The sequence below is a fragment of the Apium graveolens genome, chromosome 9 (genome assembly GCF_009905375.1).
Source record: "Apium graveolens cultivar Ventura chromosome 9, ASM990537v1, whole genome shotgun sequence".
NCBI lineage: Eukaryota > Viridiplantae > Streptophyta > Magnoliopsida > Apiales > Apiaceae > Apium > Apium graveolens.
Window position 1 is genome coordinate 215,894,902 of NC_133655.1, and position 17,072 is coordinate 215,911,973.

Sequence of the window (17,072 nt, forward strand, 5' to 3'; positions counted from 1 at the left end):
CCAATGGGTTAGGTGGTAGCAATAATGCTAGGTAGCAACTGTGCTAAGGAAAAGGAATCTTTCGTGGCTATCCATTTGTAATCAAAGAAATATGATAAGTTCTTTATTGAAGTTGATATAATATATTTTCTATGCTAGTTGGCATGAGAACTTGGATATAGGCCATAGATTAGGAGTAGGAGCCGAACCAAGTGAAAACTCTTAGTGTTCTGCATTATTTTATTTCTGATTATTATTTATTTATATTTCAGTAATTTACATTCTATAGATTAATTAGGATTGTCTTATAGTCTGTCTCATTCGTGAAAGGGTCGGTCCCATTTATCAAAGAGACTATCTCATTTATTTTAACAGTTAGATTATCGAATATATAGGTTATGCCTTTGAATTTTATTTAGTATTAGAGCAGGTGTATTTAATTCTCTGTTTAGTGTTTATTTTGCTAGCAATCCATGGCTAAATTAGATAGGTATTTGAATAATTTTCCATCATTGTTTCTTGGTGCTGAAAACTATAACGACTGAAAATTCCGCATGAAAATCTTCCTCCAATGTGATGCTTTTGAGTGGGATGTTGTTGAGAATGTCATCGAAGTCACAATGAAGGATGGAAAGCCTAAATCTCTCAAGGAACTCTCCTGAAAAATTTAATTATCTGAATCACAACGCTAGAACTATGAATTCACTTCTAAATGGAATTGTGGCTACTGAGTTACGTAAAGTGTCAGCTTGTACCACGACTAAACAAATCTGAGATAATATCAAAGTCATCCATGAAGGTACATCTAAGGACTGAAGTAAAACTTAGTATGCTAATGAGTGATTATGAAGGTTTCAGGTTGAAAAGAGATGAACATATCAAAGATACTCAAGGAAGATTCTTGACCTTGATGACTTCTATATCTTTTCTGGAAAGGACTATTCCTCAATCAGATATCAGTCGGAAAAGTCTCAGGGCTATGCCAATGAAATTTGCTCCTAAGGTTACCATACTGCAGGATTTGACTCTTCTTTCTACTATGGATACTCTTACACTCTTCAGTAAACTGGAAGAATTCGAGAATCAATTACTTATATATGATGAAGAAGATTATGTTCCACGAAAAAAAGACGTTGGCCTTTAATACAGATGCAGATGAATCACCTGACGATTTTGATGAGAAAATTGCACTTCTGACCAAGAAGTTTCACAAAATTCTCGTCAAACGAAATGCATCAAATCGACCTATGAAATCTCAATTCCCAAAGAAAGATTTCAAGTCTAATCCTAGAAAAGAAAACAAGACCACTTCAAGCAAGGATACATGCTTCGAATGCGGGAAAAAGGGGCATTTTAAGAAGGACTGTTACAAGCTCAAATCTAAGAAGAAAGCATTACTTACATGGAGTGATGATGATTCTGATGTGGAGATCGACTCAGATAATGAAGTCGCTCAATCGTGTTTCACTCCAAGTCGCATACATCAAGATTGTGTGAATCTTCACAAATTTGAGCGACTTCATCATCTGAGTCGATTTTCACATCTGGATCATCATCACTCCATGTAAGCAATGCTTTCCTCTTAGATTTGAGCTTGTGATTTTGCTGATTATGCTGATTAAGAAAAATTTCCATGCCACACTATGTAGGAGTTCTTTTATTGATATTCTGAGATCTTATTAGTACTCCATATGGTATATAAGTGTATGTAAAGATCGTCAGAATCCAAATTCGAACACTTTGATTTTTCCCGAAAATCCACCAGATACCGAAAGAATTGAGTATAAGATAACATGATTAAAAGGATTTAAATTCAAGGATTATAAGAGAGGACCATAAAAGGAATATGAAATATTGAGAAAGGTTTAGGGGAACCCAAGTAATGAGATCCCGGATATGATCCCTCAAACGATCAACGAGAATTAACAATAAACGAGTCGTAAAATAATTAAACGACTAAGTAAAGCAAGAGGCAAGGAGGAGGGTCAATTAGTGCAAGATTAATGCACTTAGTTAACATTTTAATACAAGGATTAAGCTTAAAAAGATGCTTCCACCATAAGGATGAGACAAGTGGCAAGGATTATGTAAGTTTGATGACATCACCATGCTTATGTCACTTTCCACTAATTTAAACAAAACAACTAGTCAAGTAAATATCCTAAAATCATTTCATTTCCACCACAAGTTCAAGTCAACACAAGGTCTCATCTTCCTCCCCCATTTCCATTGCTCTCGGCCAAAACAGAACCAGCACATTAAAACTGCTGTATCTCCTTCATTTCTCACTCAAATATTGTGTTCTATAGCTCGTTGGAAAGGTATTAAGATGGCCTATAACTCTTGTTCACAAGTATCATCCAAATAAGTATGGTAAGACCCTCATTTTTACAGTTCTTTCAATCGGACTTTTAGAAACTTCAAAGCCTAACTTTGTGTTCTTGATTTCTTTGGAAAGATCAAGCTTGTAGGAGGCTCCCTAAGGCTTCCTAGAAACTTAACACCTCCCAAGGAAGGTATAAACTTCAAACCCTATCCTTTACTTTGATTATTAGTGATTTTGATGGTTGGTTTCTAAATGAGAAGCATGACATTTGATTATTAGTAGTTTGATTTGGATTTGGAGTGATTTGGTGAATGAATCTTGTTATAGTTAATAAAACTTGATTGTGGTTGGTTGATATGAAGAATCTGAAGAATAAGGACTGGTATAGTATTATTTAGTTGAGTTTTTGATGTGTTAATGATTGGGGGTTGTTTCGTGAGGTTTTGGTGTAGTGAAAAACTTGGAAAACTCGTAAATATGGCCGTCATAATGCCCATTTTTATTCAACTGCTTTTTCTTAGTGTTCAGGACAGAAAACTCAATAAACAATCTGTAACATTGCCATGTTTAGATAGAGCGTGTCGTAAGCTTCGTTTTGATATGTGAATCACTTGGTTCCGATGTACGGTTTAGGAGAAACGACCGTTTTAAGTAACGTCGTTTCGCGAACGAACCATTACCCCTCGCCTTACTTTGAAACCTTGGTTAAGGCCCTTAAATGACTAATTGGAGTATGAAACAATTATGTAAAGTGGATTAGGCAGTTGGTAGGGTACTCGCGAAAGAATCGCCTTAAAATTCTTAATGGTTAATTTATTAAAAATGGTGAAGCCAAGGGTACTCGAACGACTTATGTGATTCGTTAAGCGTAGAAGTGACCATAAGCAAACGTTAGGGTTCAATTGGTTAAAGTCTAGTTTCTTAAGCAACTATGGTTTAATTCCGACTTATGTTGTTGTTCATAGGTTATCGGACCCACTCTAAGCTTAAGTCTAACCGGGAACACTCAGGCAAGTATTCTACCCGTTATACTGTTGTTGTGATGTAAATATATGTATATGCATTATCTTGTGATAAGTGCATGATTGTTATTAGCAAATCTTGCGATATATTGGAGCATGTGATATGGTATATATGCATGTATGTTTCGTAATCTTGATATCTAATTGTTGATTCAATTGCTTATAAGTTGCATAATACCTATGCTAGAGATAAGCAGTAGTTGCTTATACCTTTAGTATAGGGGACCCAAAGGTGAACATTTTTCTAAACCTGGAGTCGATGTTCCCGAGTATAATATATATATATATATATATATATATTGATATAGTTTTCAAAACTATTAATCGAATAAGGTTTATTCGATAACTTTATTTTATTTAATGAATATTATTCTGAATATTCATTCGAGAACTTATGACTCCGCTTACTTTATTTAATGAATATTATTCTGAATATTCATTCGAGGACTTATGACTCCGCTTACTTTATTTAATGAATATTATTTTGAATATTCATTCGAGGACTTAAGACTCCGTTTATTTTATTTAATGAATATTATTTTGAATATTCATTTGAGGACTTATGACTCCGCTTATTTATTAAATAATATTCTTTATTTTATTAAAGAATAATGTTTCGATAATCAAACTTATTTTCGATTATTCAAATAAAGATCATAATTTCGTATAAGTATATCTTTGGTTATTTATTATTCATTTCAAGTATAAGTTTTAAAACTTTTACTTCAATTATTTTTATAAGGATTATCCTTATGGGAATATTATTTAAATAATAATATTCAGATATTTTCTAATATATCGGGACTAATTTATTTTATTAAATCAGCATTACTCCAAACATTCTTAAAAATGTTTTCGAGTCTTCAAAATAATTTTTAAAAGTTAGAGCGGATCCCAAAACTCATTTTTATATTTAAGATCTTCCTTTCGAAGGTGATTTAAATACTCACTCAAAACCTGAGGGATCCGGCTCAGTGGTGTATTTTACATTCGCAACGAGGTTGCTGTTTTGAGAAAACATCTTGATTACTTGCCCATCGTTCGGGAAGTAAGTTCATCTAATTGAGTCGGCATAAGCAACATGGGCTCAGTGGGCGTCCATGAAAGTGTAAGTGGCTCAGTTGGAGTCCATCAATGCGTAAGTGGCTGAGTGGCAGTCCAGCATAGGTCCTAATGTGGCCAGGGTGATGACCAGTGGGGAATTCGTCCATCTACTAGTAGAAAAGGTTACGTATTGGTATCTTTGCCTGATCAGCAAGATATCAGGTTTATGCCAAGGTTTCTCCTTTCCAAATTCATTGGATATTGCAACTCTGTTTATAATTTTCATAAAAGAGGTTTTCAAGGAGTGTATGAAATGTATATATATAGGTGTATATATATATCGGGACTTAATGAAGTATCTCGTAACTTCATTATTTATAATGATATTTCAAATATTGAATCTATTCAAATCTTATCTTGTAGTCTCATCTATGTGATGAACTTTTGAAACGGATTATACCTTGAACGGTGGTAGTTCAAGTAGTATTTGGGAAAGATATAAGTATATTGGAGTATCTTGTAACTTCATCTTTTCAACTTATATGTAGTAAATGATTATCTTATGCATGACAAAGATTTTCAGAAAAATGTTGAGACAAGGTTAGATATATGAGATCACCTTGCAATGATATTTTATACAGTTATAAACTGGAACTCTGTGTATATTATATATGTCAGAGGATTTCAAAGATTTGAGAAGCATATATGTATATATATACTGAATATTTTACGACTTCGTCGCGTTAAGATATCAAACTTGGTTCATTTCTTCTTGACCAAGACTTTCATGAGTACTATGAGAATGCTCATATATTGTTAATTATTATACGTATTATTTCGGTGGGCTTGTTGCTCATCCTTGCTTTCTTCTTTCATCACACAACAACAGATAGACATGATGAACAGGACCAAGCTCCCAATTCGTGAGCGGATAGGAGACGTTCCGCAGTTTCCTTTAGGCGTTGATGTTGTTGTAGTTGAGGTAGGAACTACCAATAGGCTAGTCTTTCAACTTTTGTTGTACCAGACTTATGTATATTTATGAATTGTAATAATGGCAAAGAATATGTAAATTTATTCAGAAACCCTTTTGAGGTGTAATGACTTATAATTGTGGAATAAAATGACTTGTATTATTTTTGGTATTCATCTCTGAGACTATAACTTGTGGTATGTGTGTGTATATTGTGGGGTCACGGTACGCAGTGGTTGGTTGTTTATTAAGATTAAGAGTTGTTAAGGGAATTGGAACTCGTGACAACCCGGATCCCCGATCCCGGATTTGGGGGTGTTACATCGGCCCCTACTCATATTCTATGACCTACATCCAAGTCACCATTCCAACTACTGTAGAGAATGTATTATATCAACTTCAATAAAGAACTTAAAGTCTTTATTTGATTACAAACGGATATCTACGAAAGAACCTCTTCCCTTAGCAAACTGACTACCTAGCACTACTGCTACCACGTACCCCAATAGCTGCCTTTGGCTCGTCCTTTGAAATCAGAATTTTGCCACAACCCGGTACAATTTGATATGAATACACGTAGTGAATAACAATGAAAGTTTACAACTCAAACTCGTTTCTTGTTTGATTGGATATCTAAGATATAAAAACATGAATAATTTTCAGAATATAAGGATAAAGCGTGAGAGCATTAGTTGTAATCTAGATCATAAGATGTGTCTTCTTATTTGATAGGATATTCAAAAGGATGAAACAAGAATAGTTTTTTAGAGAATAAGGATCGAACGTGAGATAAGCACTTTTGTTTTAATCTGAAAAATAAGATGTTTATTTATACACACAAGTCTAACTGATTATATTTTTAAAACAAAGAAGAGATAAGATTAGATAATATGTTTGTTTATTTAGAAATATTTGAATAGGTCTCTGCAAAACAACCTGTTGATTGGTTAGAAAAAGATAAATCTTAGAAAGAATAAGTTTTGAATTGATTAAGATGATTTTTCTAGAATTTGATAAACTTGTTACCTGGTGAAACAGAAATACAAATATACAAATAAACACCATCACTCACCACAAGTATCTAACTAATCTGCAGGGAAATATTGAAATAATCATATCATCAGCGAAACCTGTACTTCAACACAGATTGCTACTGTTATTGGGCATGAGGTATGCAATTTTTCACATGTTTTTTTGTCTCCGTAAGTGTCGTTGCATATGTTATTGTGTGTGATGTCTCGAAGTCTCCCAAGGAGCCCTAGTGGAGGCAAGGCAACTACCCAGAGTATTGTTCTGGGATGTCAATCGAAGTCCCACGTCGAGAGATAAAGGAGTAATAATTCTCTTCAATGTAGATGTTCAGAAGGTTTTTGAGTAGGTTATTTAATATATATGAGTAGGTTATTTAATATATATATACAAGCACTTTGGGTGATATATATAATTTTAAAACTTTGTTGTAAAATTTTTAATTGTCACTCAAAGGATTCCTTTATTTTTTGGCTCCTAGGCTTCCAAAATGTCAGCACACCCTTGTTCTGTTTGTCTAAAATTGATCATTGTTAGTAAACTGATTTGTTGTTTTAAAGTGTGTGTGCGTATGTATGTGTCGCTCAATCTATGTTAGACAATAAGGTCTTGATAATTTGTTATTTCCGAGTTCTGACTAATGAGTGTAAATGATAAATTTGAATGAATCAGGTTGGACATGTTGTTGCAAGGCATGGACCTAATAGACTTTACACGTTCGTGCTTCTTTATTTTACAAGACAGTTTCTCGGGTTGTCTAAATCAAAACAGGAGAAGGTTGAAATTGACTGCAATCCTAGTGTTGTCTCAGAATTGATTAAAGTTCTCTTTCAATATCCTGGGCGACAAGTACACTCGATAGACAATATATCAAACTTATGTAACACATATTTTTTCTTCATAGATAATGTATGGTGCTAGTAAGAATGATTTGATATCTTGAAGGAATTTCTGATTTCTTGGTGATTTTAATTTTGAGTTGTGCCAAATACTAAATTTCATGAGGGATAGCCACATTTGAACTTTAATAAGTAATTTTTTTATTTTAAAAGTGAATTTAGTTAAACTCCATTCATAGCTTAAGCAATTTTATCTGTTCTGGCGAGTAGAGACCATAGAGTGATTTGAGTAATTATTATATTTTCATGTATTAACCATATTGCAAGCTCTATGATGATTGGAATGTTTCTTTTGACTGATATTTGTTCTGAGAAAATGGTTTATGAGTTGAAGTGAATGCACCCATGTGTGCCATTCAGTTGACACTTGACACGGCCACAGAGCATGTCACAGAGCATCTCTCTGACTTTAGAGCACCCCCAGTGGGGGGTCAGTTGCCGCATCGGGCCACGTGAAGTGGCTGAATTGTGAAAACTGGGACTGTATTTGCATTGGAAGAATGAAGATAAAAATGGGTAGTCCCTCCTTACCAGGACTATCCCATTTGATTATTTTGGTATATATTCAAAATCAGCTGCATGTGCATTACTTTACTTTTTCAGTTTACAGATACCTACATACTGTTTTTCTGAATGTAACGTATATATTTCTAACGTAAACTTAAAAATGGTAATATTTTTTCCTATAAATACTCTCAATTCTCATACCTTATTCATAATCTTTACATTCTCAAAAAAAAAATTAAAAAAAAATGTGGGAATATATGAATCCAAACAATTCCAACAATCCTCCACCTTCAAATTCTCAAAATTCAAACCCCCAATTTCCATACCCATATCCAAATTTCTATTTCTCAAACCCACAAAATTTTAATTTTAATTCTCAAAATCCGAATTCTCAGTACCAATTTCCATTTTCTCATAATTCTCAATTTCCATTTTCATGTCCTCAAAATTCCCCGTACCAATTTCCATTTCCTCCGTTTTCAAATCCACAATTTGAAACCCAACAAACAACCCCCGATAGTCAAAATTCTCCACAGTCCCGTTTCACAATTGTACGTCGAACGAACGTTTGGTGTGCTACAGTCCCGTTTCGCAATTGTACGTGATCTCGCACATTTTTGGGATAAAACAGATCTTGGGAGAATTATGAGGGCATGTATCATAATACATAATATGATTGTTGAAGACGAGAGGGACATATACGCCACTCAATTTGGTCCCCTACCAACTTATGATGATGCAACAAATGGCTCATCGCAATCAAATTTAGGCGAAGAAATTCCAGTTCAGTATGAAACGTATATTCAGAAGACTATACAAATGCGTGATAAACGAGCACATCGCCAGCTACAAAATGACTTGGTTGAGCAAATCTTCCAATTCCATAAAAAAAAATTCCAAGAAGGAAATTTTGCATTAAAACTTCAAATCATTACATATTACTTGGTAGAGTTCTGGGAATACATTCCCCCCATACCATTGACGATCAGCAATAGAACTATTGTGTCTCGCTAAGAAATGAGTCACATTGTTCGCGGACCGCTTAACAAAGTTTAAAACTACATGTCGGTTTTTCAGATCACTAAGTAGAGCTTTACATTCATCAATGATTCTACCAAGGTATGACAAGTTGACAGTAGAACACCTTATTGCCTGGATCACTGAAAGACAATCAGATTCAACTATAGCCGGTTGAGTAACCTCGTTTTTTATCCAACTTAACGCTTCCTTGATTCCGATTGCTTCAGCCATCTCCGAAACGATTGTCCCTGATCTGCACTTGGTTGTAGCTGCTACCAGTTCACCTGCACCATCTCTAGCTATCATAGAATAACAATACTTGCTAGTGTCTTCAAAAATCGCTGCATCGACATTGATCTTAATCATTCCATCCCGTGGCCGCACCCACTGCTCTAAACCGTCCTCTTGAGTCATGAACCCAAGTGAATTACTAAACGACTTATCCTGAGCAGTTTTCCATTGATTAAGATAGAGTTTTGCCGACTTACATACCTCTGAAAACTCTGAGCCATATTGTTTCCAAACGATCGCATTCATATTCTTCCAGATTGCCCAGCACACCATGACCATCTCTTCTATAGCCTTCTTCTCCAGACTCTGTACTGTATTAGCAAACCACTGTTTGAAACAATTATACGTGCTGCAATTTGTATTAACATTTAGTGATTCCCAACACAATTTGGCAAAAGGACAGCTGACTAAAGAGTGAAGTGTCGTTTATGTTTCCATATTGCAGACTGAGCACATTACTAGCACTGGGACTCGCTTAATCAGGAGTTGATCTTTTATTGGCAACACGTTTGTAATCGCTCTCCATATGAAGTGTTTTACTTTGAGTGGAATTTGTAGATTCCACGCTTGTTTCCAATTGAAATTATCTTCAACTCTATTTGTGCATGTTTAGTCCCGAATTGCAATATAAGTCGATTTTACTGAGTAGTGACCCAGCTTTTCAAATCTCCAATACCATGTGTCCGCAACTGCATTGTTGAGAGGAATGGACAAAATCAGATTTACATCCCTCTCAACAAAAATATCCCTCACCAAGTTGGTATCCCAACTATTACTTTTCGAGTTCATTAAGACATTCCAGTTCCATAATAATCATTAATTTTTTTCCATTTTGCAATCTTTTTAATTTAATGCTTTATCGTGTGGTGTTTTTCAATATTTTTTACCGCAAATATAATTGTAATTATTTATTTATTTAATTAAATAAAATATAGTATATAATTATAAATTATAATTTTATAATAAGTATTATAAAAGACAGAATAAGATAAAATTAAAAGGGACCCATGTATAAGTAAAATTGGATTTGTACATTGGAGGGGAGTGGCCACTTATTTCTAAAAGATCACTTGATACTTAGTTGGCAAAAATATAACCCCGGTTGGGCTTAAGCATAGGAGATGCTCTTGTGTGTATTATTGCATAGTCTTTACTTAGCGCAGGACCATGTGCGCAATTGTTCTTTGCATAGTCTTTACTTAGCGCAGGACCCATGTGCGCAATTGTTTTTTGCATAGTCTTTACGATTTCAAAAATCAGCATATGTAATCTGACACTACTTACAAAAGTTGTAATCTGACAAAAGTATTAATGAAGAATTCCAAGCATGATCAGATATATAATCCTTTTGCAATTAGGCAGGAAAGTGAAGCAACTACATTGGGTTACTTAACTTGTAATGGCATCAGCTGGCTATGATCCTCAAGAGGCGCCAAAGGTGTATGAAATGCTTCAGAATTTTTCATCAAGAGAAAGTGATTTTTATTGTACGCATCCCTCTGGAAAGAAAAGAGCCAAGAATCTGGCCAAAGCAAAAGTAATGGAAGAAGCAAGTTGTATATACTCGAAAGCCATTGAAACAACATACGCATTGATGGTGTCTTTCTATTTATATACACAAAACTGAAATACATATTTCAAAAGGATATTATTGTCGATCAGAAATTTGAAAAAACTACTAATGCTCGTCAAATGCCACAGTAAGATGTTTCCTTATCTGTTTTACTTGCTTCCATGTAGGAAGATGAGCGACCTCAAATATCGTTGGTTCTGGTACTAATAACTTTGTCTAAAGTAGTTAGGAGCTAACCTGGATTACTGATCTAAGCTATTGAGGGCACATCATGGCACCTGATTCTCTGACAAGTAGTGAAGCGTAAATTGCTTTATTTTTTGATATGACAAGTTATGCAACCTAGATTGCTTGTGTATAGTTGCATTGCTTTGATAGAACACTATAACAGACAAGGGGAAGTGTATATAATGTTTGCCCAGAAATGATCAGTTAAAGTAACTGTATGTTGGTTTTACATCAAATTTACTCATATGACAGCATCTCTATTGCATTCATTAGTTAAGGGGAACAAAAGGGCAAAATCTTAGTTAAGGGGAACACAAGGGATAAATCTGGTATTCTTAATTCAGAAGACACAATGCATTGAAAATGTCATAGAGTAGATATTTTATAAACTGGAAGATGTAAAAGGCCACAGAGGTGTACCGCCAACTTGGCCATCTAAAAGTTCATTTGCCTGGCAGAAATTACTGGGTTGTAAACAAACCATTTATTAATTAATAATAATGATACAAAGAAGCCCGGAGAATTGTCTTCTTAAAAATTGCCTAATGATACAAGAACACAATATAAGTGCCATCAAGTTCTCGAAAAAACATCCTCACTTCAAAATCCTACAAGACCCGAAACTATCAATCTCTCTTCCATGGCATGATTATTACATGTGGGGTGTTTAACACCCCAACATATAACTATCCTAACCTACTGGGATTTAAACCCTTGTATTCATTGTAATATACGTTGGCCTTGTTAGCGTGACCATCAATAGTCCATGCCCCCCATACCGCCCATGCCTCCACCCATAGGCAAGTCTTTATCGTCCTTAGGAAGTTCAACAACAATAGCCTCTGTGGTCGTCATCAAGGAAGATACACTGCAGACATGTGTGTACATATATAAATTAGTTACATGAATGTACGACACAAGATTGACTAAATGAGGGAAAAGGTCAACTTCTTTTTACCTTGCTGCATCAACCAATGCTGTTCTAATCACTTTTAATGGGTCAATAATTCCAGCTTTCACCATATCAACATAAGCACCTGTTTTGATATTTTAAGAATATTATCAAGATGTAAAGAGAAACTCATCAAGGGAGCCTCACAAAACCAACAAATATACTGACCTTTGGCAGCATCATATCCAAGATCAGGGTCATCCTGCTCCAAAAGCTTGCCAACCACAACAGCCCCCTCAACTCCAGCATTGGAGGCGATGGTGTGTACTGGTGTCTGCAAGAACATGGTTACACCCTGGTTTAATCACTAGAACAGGGACTGACAAAATGAAATGTTTATCATAACTGCCATAAATACAAGCCAACTAGGATTTGTTAAGAAGGTAATGAAACATGGTGCAAAAGTAACATAAATTAACCTTTAGGGCGTTCTGAATGATTTGGACACCAATTTTCTGGTCAAAATTGGCTGTTGGCAACTTTTCTAATTCTTTGGCAGCATAAAGTAGAGCAACACCACCACCTGCATTAGAATATAAATTCAGTACATGCACAGGTTTGTCAAAGACGTCAATGATAATAAAAATAAGTCATTCAATACCTGGCACAATCCCTTCTTCTACAGCAGCCTTTGTGGCATTCAGTGCATCTGTAACTCTATCTTTCTTCTCACCTACTTCAGTTTCACTGGCTCCTCCAATCTACAAGAAGCGGAAATTTGAACATAAATAAAAAGCCTATCAGTAAATCTGTCCGTGTTAACAATTGCCGACTTCTACAGCAAATCTTTAATCTCTGTATGGTACAGGTTATTCCTTAAGTACTGACATTAGACTTCATTACTTTAATGAGCAAAAAGCAAAATTTTAAGACTCAAGGCAGACCTTCAGCACGGCAACACCACCAGAAAGCTTAGCCAATCTTTCTTGAAACTTCTCCTTATCGTAATCTGAAGTACTCAATTCAACTGATGATCGTATCTATTAAGCAAAACAAAAAATTAGCATCTAAAACATGTAACTCGGAAGTTTGTAACATGATGTCAAAGAGTACACTTACCTGTTCACACCTTTCTTCTATAGCCTTTTTCTCACCAGCCCCATCAAGAACAACAGTATCATCCTTGGATATTGTGATCTAAATATAAAGATCTTTGTTAGTTAACCGCTAGATTGTACTAAAAAAAACAAAGATACTACTCTCTTAATAACAAGGCTCTGTACAATGATTGAGTTGTAGTGTAATACCCACCATAACCATAATCAACATCCACATTATAAATAAGTACATGTTACAGATATTACATTAGGGTAATTATTTAATGTGATATGGACAACTGAGTGCATCAAGTCAAAATAACTAAAATATACTTCAACAATTTTAATCTATTTACCTTTTTGCAAGAGCCAAACATTTCCAATTCTACATTTTCAAGGTTCATACCAAGTTCTTCAGTAATAACCTATAAACCAGAGGTGCCTGAATTAGCTAGTTGCCTTCAATTGATAAAGAACTGTTATTCACACTAAGAACAGATTCAGCAGGAAAACCTACTTGGCCTCCAGTAAGAACAGCAAGATCCTGGAGATTAGCCTTTCTGTTCTCACCGAACCCAGGAGCTTTAATAGCGCAAACCTGAAAAAGAAAGGGGCCAAGTCTCACGATGCCATCTATATACATATAAACTTCACAAAAAAGATAATTTAAAGGAAAAAAAGTAGCACGTGTACAAAGGGGGAACCTTTATTCCGGCACGTAGTTTATTGAGAATTAAAGTGGCAAGTGCTTCACTATCAACATCTTCGGCAACTATCAAAAGAGGCCTTTGTCTCTGAAAAAATAATTAATTTAGAAACTAAACATGTATAATATGACCAAGACTTTGAGAGTTAACAGATACATGAGAAAGGACAAACCAGAGATATTTTACCTTTAATGCCAACTCCAATACTTTCACCACTGCATTTATGCTAGAGATTTTCTTCTCATGAATTAAAATAAGAGGGTCGTCCAACTCCTGTAGGAGATTAAGAAATCTGTAATTTTAGTACATAATAGAACAAGCAAAACTACAACTGAAAAACATCTCAAGATACTTCACTATTATATAGCACACATGACTTACACATTTCTGGTTTTTCTGATTTGTAATAAAATACGGGGATATGTAACCTCTGTCAAGCTTCATTCCTTCAACAACTTCTAATTCATTGTACAATGTTTTTCCATCCTGCAATTGTATTGAAGAATGTCAAACCACATTTTAGAGGTGTGAAGTATAAAATGGGAGGTAATTTATTATCCAGTACACTCAGCTAATATTTGGTGACTATATATTAAATTTTCTTGTTGACCACGATGAAACACTAGATGACATATTTTTGCTTCCACGTCTTTTTCAGAATGATAAAAACAGGAAGGTTTTGTCCAACAAATAAATCATAGCAAGCTCTAAGAGCAAGATTCATAGAAACATTCTTGCATAAAGCTGAACTTTTTACAGTAACTTGATATTGATAAATAAATAGAAATAACGTCTGACCTTGACATAATCTGTTTGCTTCAAGTCGGCATTTTCTTACATTTACACACTGGTACGCACATTTTTATAAATCTCAAATATTTGGCAGGGGCCACAAACACTTTTAGCTCACAATAAAACGTTTATTAAGATTTGCAAACAATATCCATACAGTACTACATAATCTAAAGAAGCTTGAGACTCTTTGGGTGTTAACGGTGTTGAATATACATAATCGACTTACCTGGATTGTTATTACCCCCTCCTTGCCAACTCTCTCCATTGCCTTTGCAATTAACTCACCAATCTCTCGTTCTCCATTTGCAGATATCGTTCCAACCTTTTAAAATACAGAGCATTCCAAAATGTATAACACTAAATAGTCGATCCTATAACAGTAATAAATAAAGAGTACTAAACAGTAGAAACAGACCTGTGCAATTTCTTCAGATGTGCTTATCATCCGTGCTCTACTTTTCAAATTTGTTACCACTGCATCCACAGCCATGGTAATACCACGTCTAAGGTCCATGGCATTCATACCAGCTGCAACTGACTTGCAACCTTCCGTAAATATTGCACGGGTGAGGACAGTGGCACAAGTAGTTCCTGAAATTTAATTGAAAGAATGGTAAATTGTATAACTTGAATCAAATGCAAAAGACAACAGTGAAACAATAAACATAATGTATTCATTAGGGGCCGTAGAATTTCTAAAACAGGCACATGAGAATATGAGATACAGAGGGAAATCTCTTGATACAATTATAGACTAATATAAGGTGTTAAAAATTAGAAAAAAATAACCGGAAAAACGTAAAGCTAATAACAGAGATAAAGGCTCAAGGGAAACCAAAAATCATTCAGCTTTAAAATCCTCTATCTTTTGTTTTTTATAGCAATGACAAAACACCCTAACAACTACTACAAAAAGAATAATTTAGATAAAATAAGACTTTACCGTCACCCGCGACATCATTGGTGGCGTTTGCAACCTGTTTAACAAGGCTTGCACCAATGTTCTTCACTTTGTCTTTAAACTCAATGCTTTTGGCCACAGTTACCCCATCTTTTGTGACTTTAGGCGCCCCATACGATTGTTCAATAACAACAGTACGCCCCTTTACAATGAAACCAAAATTTGTAAATCTTGGCAATCTCATCTCAATATTTTTGAAACCTCAATAACAAAAAGGAATTTTTTTTGCAATATCTGACAAGAAATTTGGGAAAACAACTTATTGCAATTACTACAATTCTAAACTTCCATAGTTTTAAATCATCATAGTACTAAATAATGAAGAATGTTTAGCAATTCTACAAAACATGTGCTTTCAAAAAAAACATGTTAAGAAATGTAACAGGAAATAAAAACTGCGAAGTTCCCTTTAAAGATACATTGACCTCCAAAAAGTGTGTTCAATCACAAACAAGAAATCATAGTGTATTTAAATCGTATATCCTTTTGGCAACAAAGCAAAACTGCCTAATCATCAATAAACAGATATACATATAGGTGTGTGTGCGCATACAATAGAAACATAAAATCAAATCAAAAAAGAGAAAATGACCAAATCGATATGAATGCGTGTAGCTGCACAAATGACAAGTACCTTTGGGCCCATAGTTACTCTCACTGCATCAGCAAGCTCTTCAACACCTTTAAGCATCAAAGCCCGGGCTTCAATCCCAAATCTAATATCCTTGGCAGCATAGTTTCTGCTCAAATTTAACCTACTCCCAATCTTTACAAGAAAAATACAAATATTAAAAATCAAAACTTTGAAAAAAACATTTTCACAACTAAATTTTAAAGCATCAGGATCCATTAAAACTACCTGTTTGGAGCTGTTTGTAGCAATCCTGCACAACAATCACAAATGGTTTTTCTCATATTAGAATAAAGATCAAAACTCAATGGATTATAAATCAAAACTTCAAAAAAATTAAAAAACAACACAATTCAGTTGTAAATTCAAATGGGTTAAATGGGTTTATTCAAATTAAAATAAAGATCAAATCTTTGACTAAAAGAAAATGAAACCAAATCAAATATATTAATGGGCTAGCTCAAATTAGAATAAAGATCAAATCTTTAAAGCAAAAACAATGAAAACAAATTGTGAGTATAAAACTATAGATATACAAGTTAATGTACCGTGCTTTGGAGGCAAGATTAGCTGCAAATCTATACATGACTCTGTGTGATTATAGAAGAATAATCAGATTGTATTTAAGCTAATGAGATTTGTATAGTTGAAGTGAGAAGAAAAGATAGCAACGGAGGGTATTTATTTTAAGAGTAGCAGTACGAAGAGAAGGGTCTAGAAGTCGCAGCTTTTAGGGTTTTAAGGGTTTTAGATTTCATTTTCATTAGCCAAACAGGGAATAGTAATTATCTTTTTAATTTATTTAATTATAATTTGCCTCATATTGTTTTTTTTTCTCGATTTACTGATTTAGTATCAAAGCTAGCTTATAATACCATTTCTCTCAAGGCCATTTTATCCTTGAACACGGGCCTAATAATTAATATGTTTAAAGTTCTTGGTTTTTTTTATTTTGGGGTCAACATATGCGAAATATTAAAAATTTTGTTGATAGTCGTGATTCGGTACATATCATCAATCAATCAATGATTAATGTACTTATATAAAGAAGATGATAAAGGAATTTAGGTGGCGCATATCATATCGTTTCAACTTATT

At 34.4% G+C, this 17,072-nt stretch overlaps 2 protein-coding genes and 1 long non-coding RNA gene across 4 annotated transcripts; 1 reads left to right on the top strand and 2 right to left on the bottom strand.

Annotated features, from left to right (window-relative positions):
* Positions 1 to 2,169: 2,169 nt before the first annotated feature.
* On the top strand, positions 2,170 to 7,373 carry LOC141687112 (uncharacterized). 2 transcript variants are annotated; one of them, XR_012560926.1, is made up of 4 exons: positions 2,170 to 2,352; positions 2,438 to 2,495; positions 6,441 to 6,514; positions 7,046 to 7,373. It is a non-coding gene; the product is annotated as an uncharacterized LOC141687112 (long non-coding RNA). The 2 variants fall into 2 exon arrangements; XR_012560925.1 differs by lacking the exons at positions 6,441 to 6,514; positions 7,046 to 7,373 and adding an exon at positions 3,271 to 3,316.
* A 1,321-nt stretch (positions 7,374 to 8,694) lies between these two features.
* On the bottom strand, positions 8,695 to 9,879 carry LOC141685938 (uncharacterized). Its single transcript, XM_074491013.1, has 2 exons — positions 9,767 to 9,879; positions 8,695 to 9,439 (listed from the first exon to the last, which is right to left on the bottom strand). The coding sequence occupies exons 1-2, from the start codon at positions 9,877 to 9,879 to the stop codon at positions 8,695 to 8,697; spliced, it is 858 nt and encodes a 285-aa protein (XP_074347114.1).
* Positions 9,880 to 11,356: 1,477 nt separating this feature from the next.
* Positions 11,357 to 16,680, bottom strand: LOC141684243 (chaperonin CPN60-2, mitochondrial). The gene is made up of 18 exons (XM_074489113.1): positions 16,523 to 16,680; positions 16,203 to 16,227; positions 15,978 to 16,109; positions 15,326 to 15,485; positions 14,798 to 14,973; positions 14,609 to 14,704; positions 13,969 to 14,073; positions 13,774 to 13,860; positions 13,585 to 13,674; positions 13,398 to 13,478; positions 13,237 to 13,305; positions 12,903 to 12,980; positions 12,728 to 12,823; positions 12,445 to 12,544; positions 12,263 to 12,366; positions 12,012 to 12,117; positions 11,850 to 11,928; positions 11,357 to 11,759 (listed from the first exon to the last, which is right to left on the bottom strand). The coding sequence occupies exons 1-18, from the start codon at positions 16,558 to 16,560 to the stop codon at positions 11,648 to 11,650; spliced, it is 1,734 nt and encodes a 577-aa protein (XP_074345214.1). The 5' UTR covers positions 16,561 to 16,680; the 3' UTR covers positions 11,357 to 11,647.
* Between the last annotated feature and the right edge of the window lie 392 nt (positions 16,681 to 17,072).

Bases quoted from the DNA above. Each gene is read 5' to 3' on its own strand.
- LOC141685938 (XM_074491013.1), bottom strand. From the start codon at position 9,879: ATGAACTCGAAAAGTAATAGTTGGGATACCAACTTGGTGAGGGATATT. The intron at 9,440-9,766 runs GTATTGGAGATT...TACAAATTGCAG, and splicing joins AATGCAGTTGCGGACACATG to CACGTATAATTGTTTCAAAC.
- LOC141684243 (XM_074489113.1), bottom strand. From the start codon at position 16,560: ATGTATAGATTTGCAGCTAATCTTGCCTCCAAAGCACG. The intron at 13,675-13,773 runs GTAAAATATCTC...TTATTTTTTCAG, and splicing joins TATTGGAGTTGGCATTAAAG to AGACAAAGGCCTCTTTTGAT. The intron at 12,545-12,727 runs GTCTGCCTTGAG...CGCTTCTTGTAG, and splicing joins GTGGTGTTGCCGTGCTGAAG to ATTGGAGGAGCCAGTGAAAC.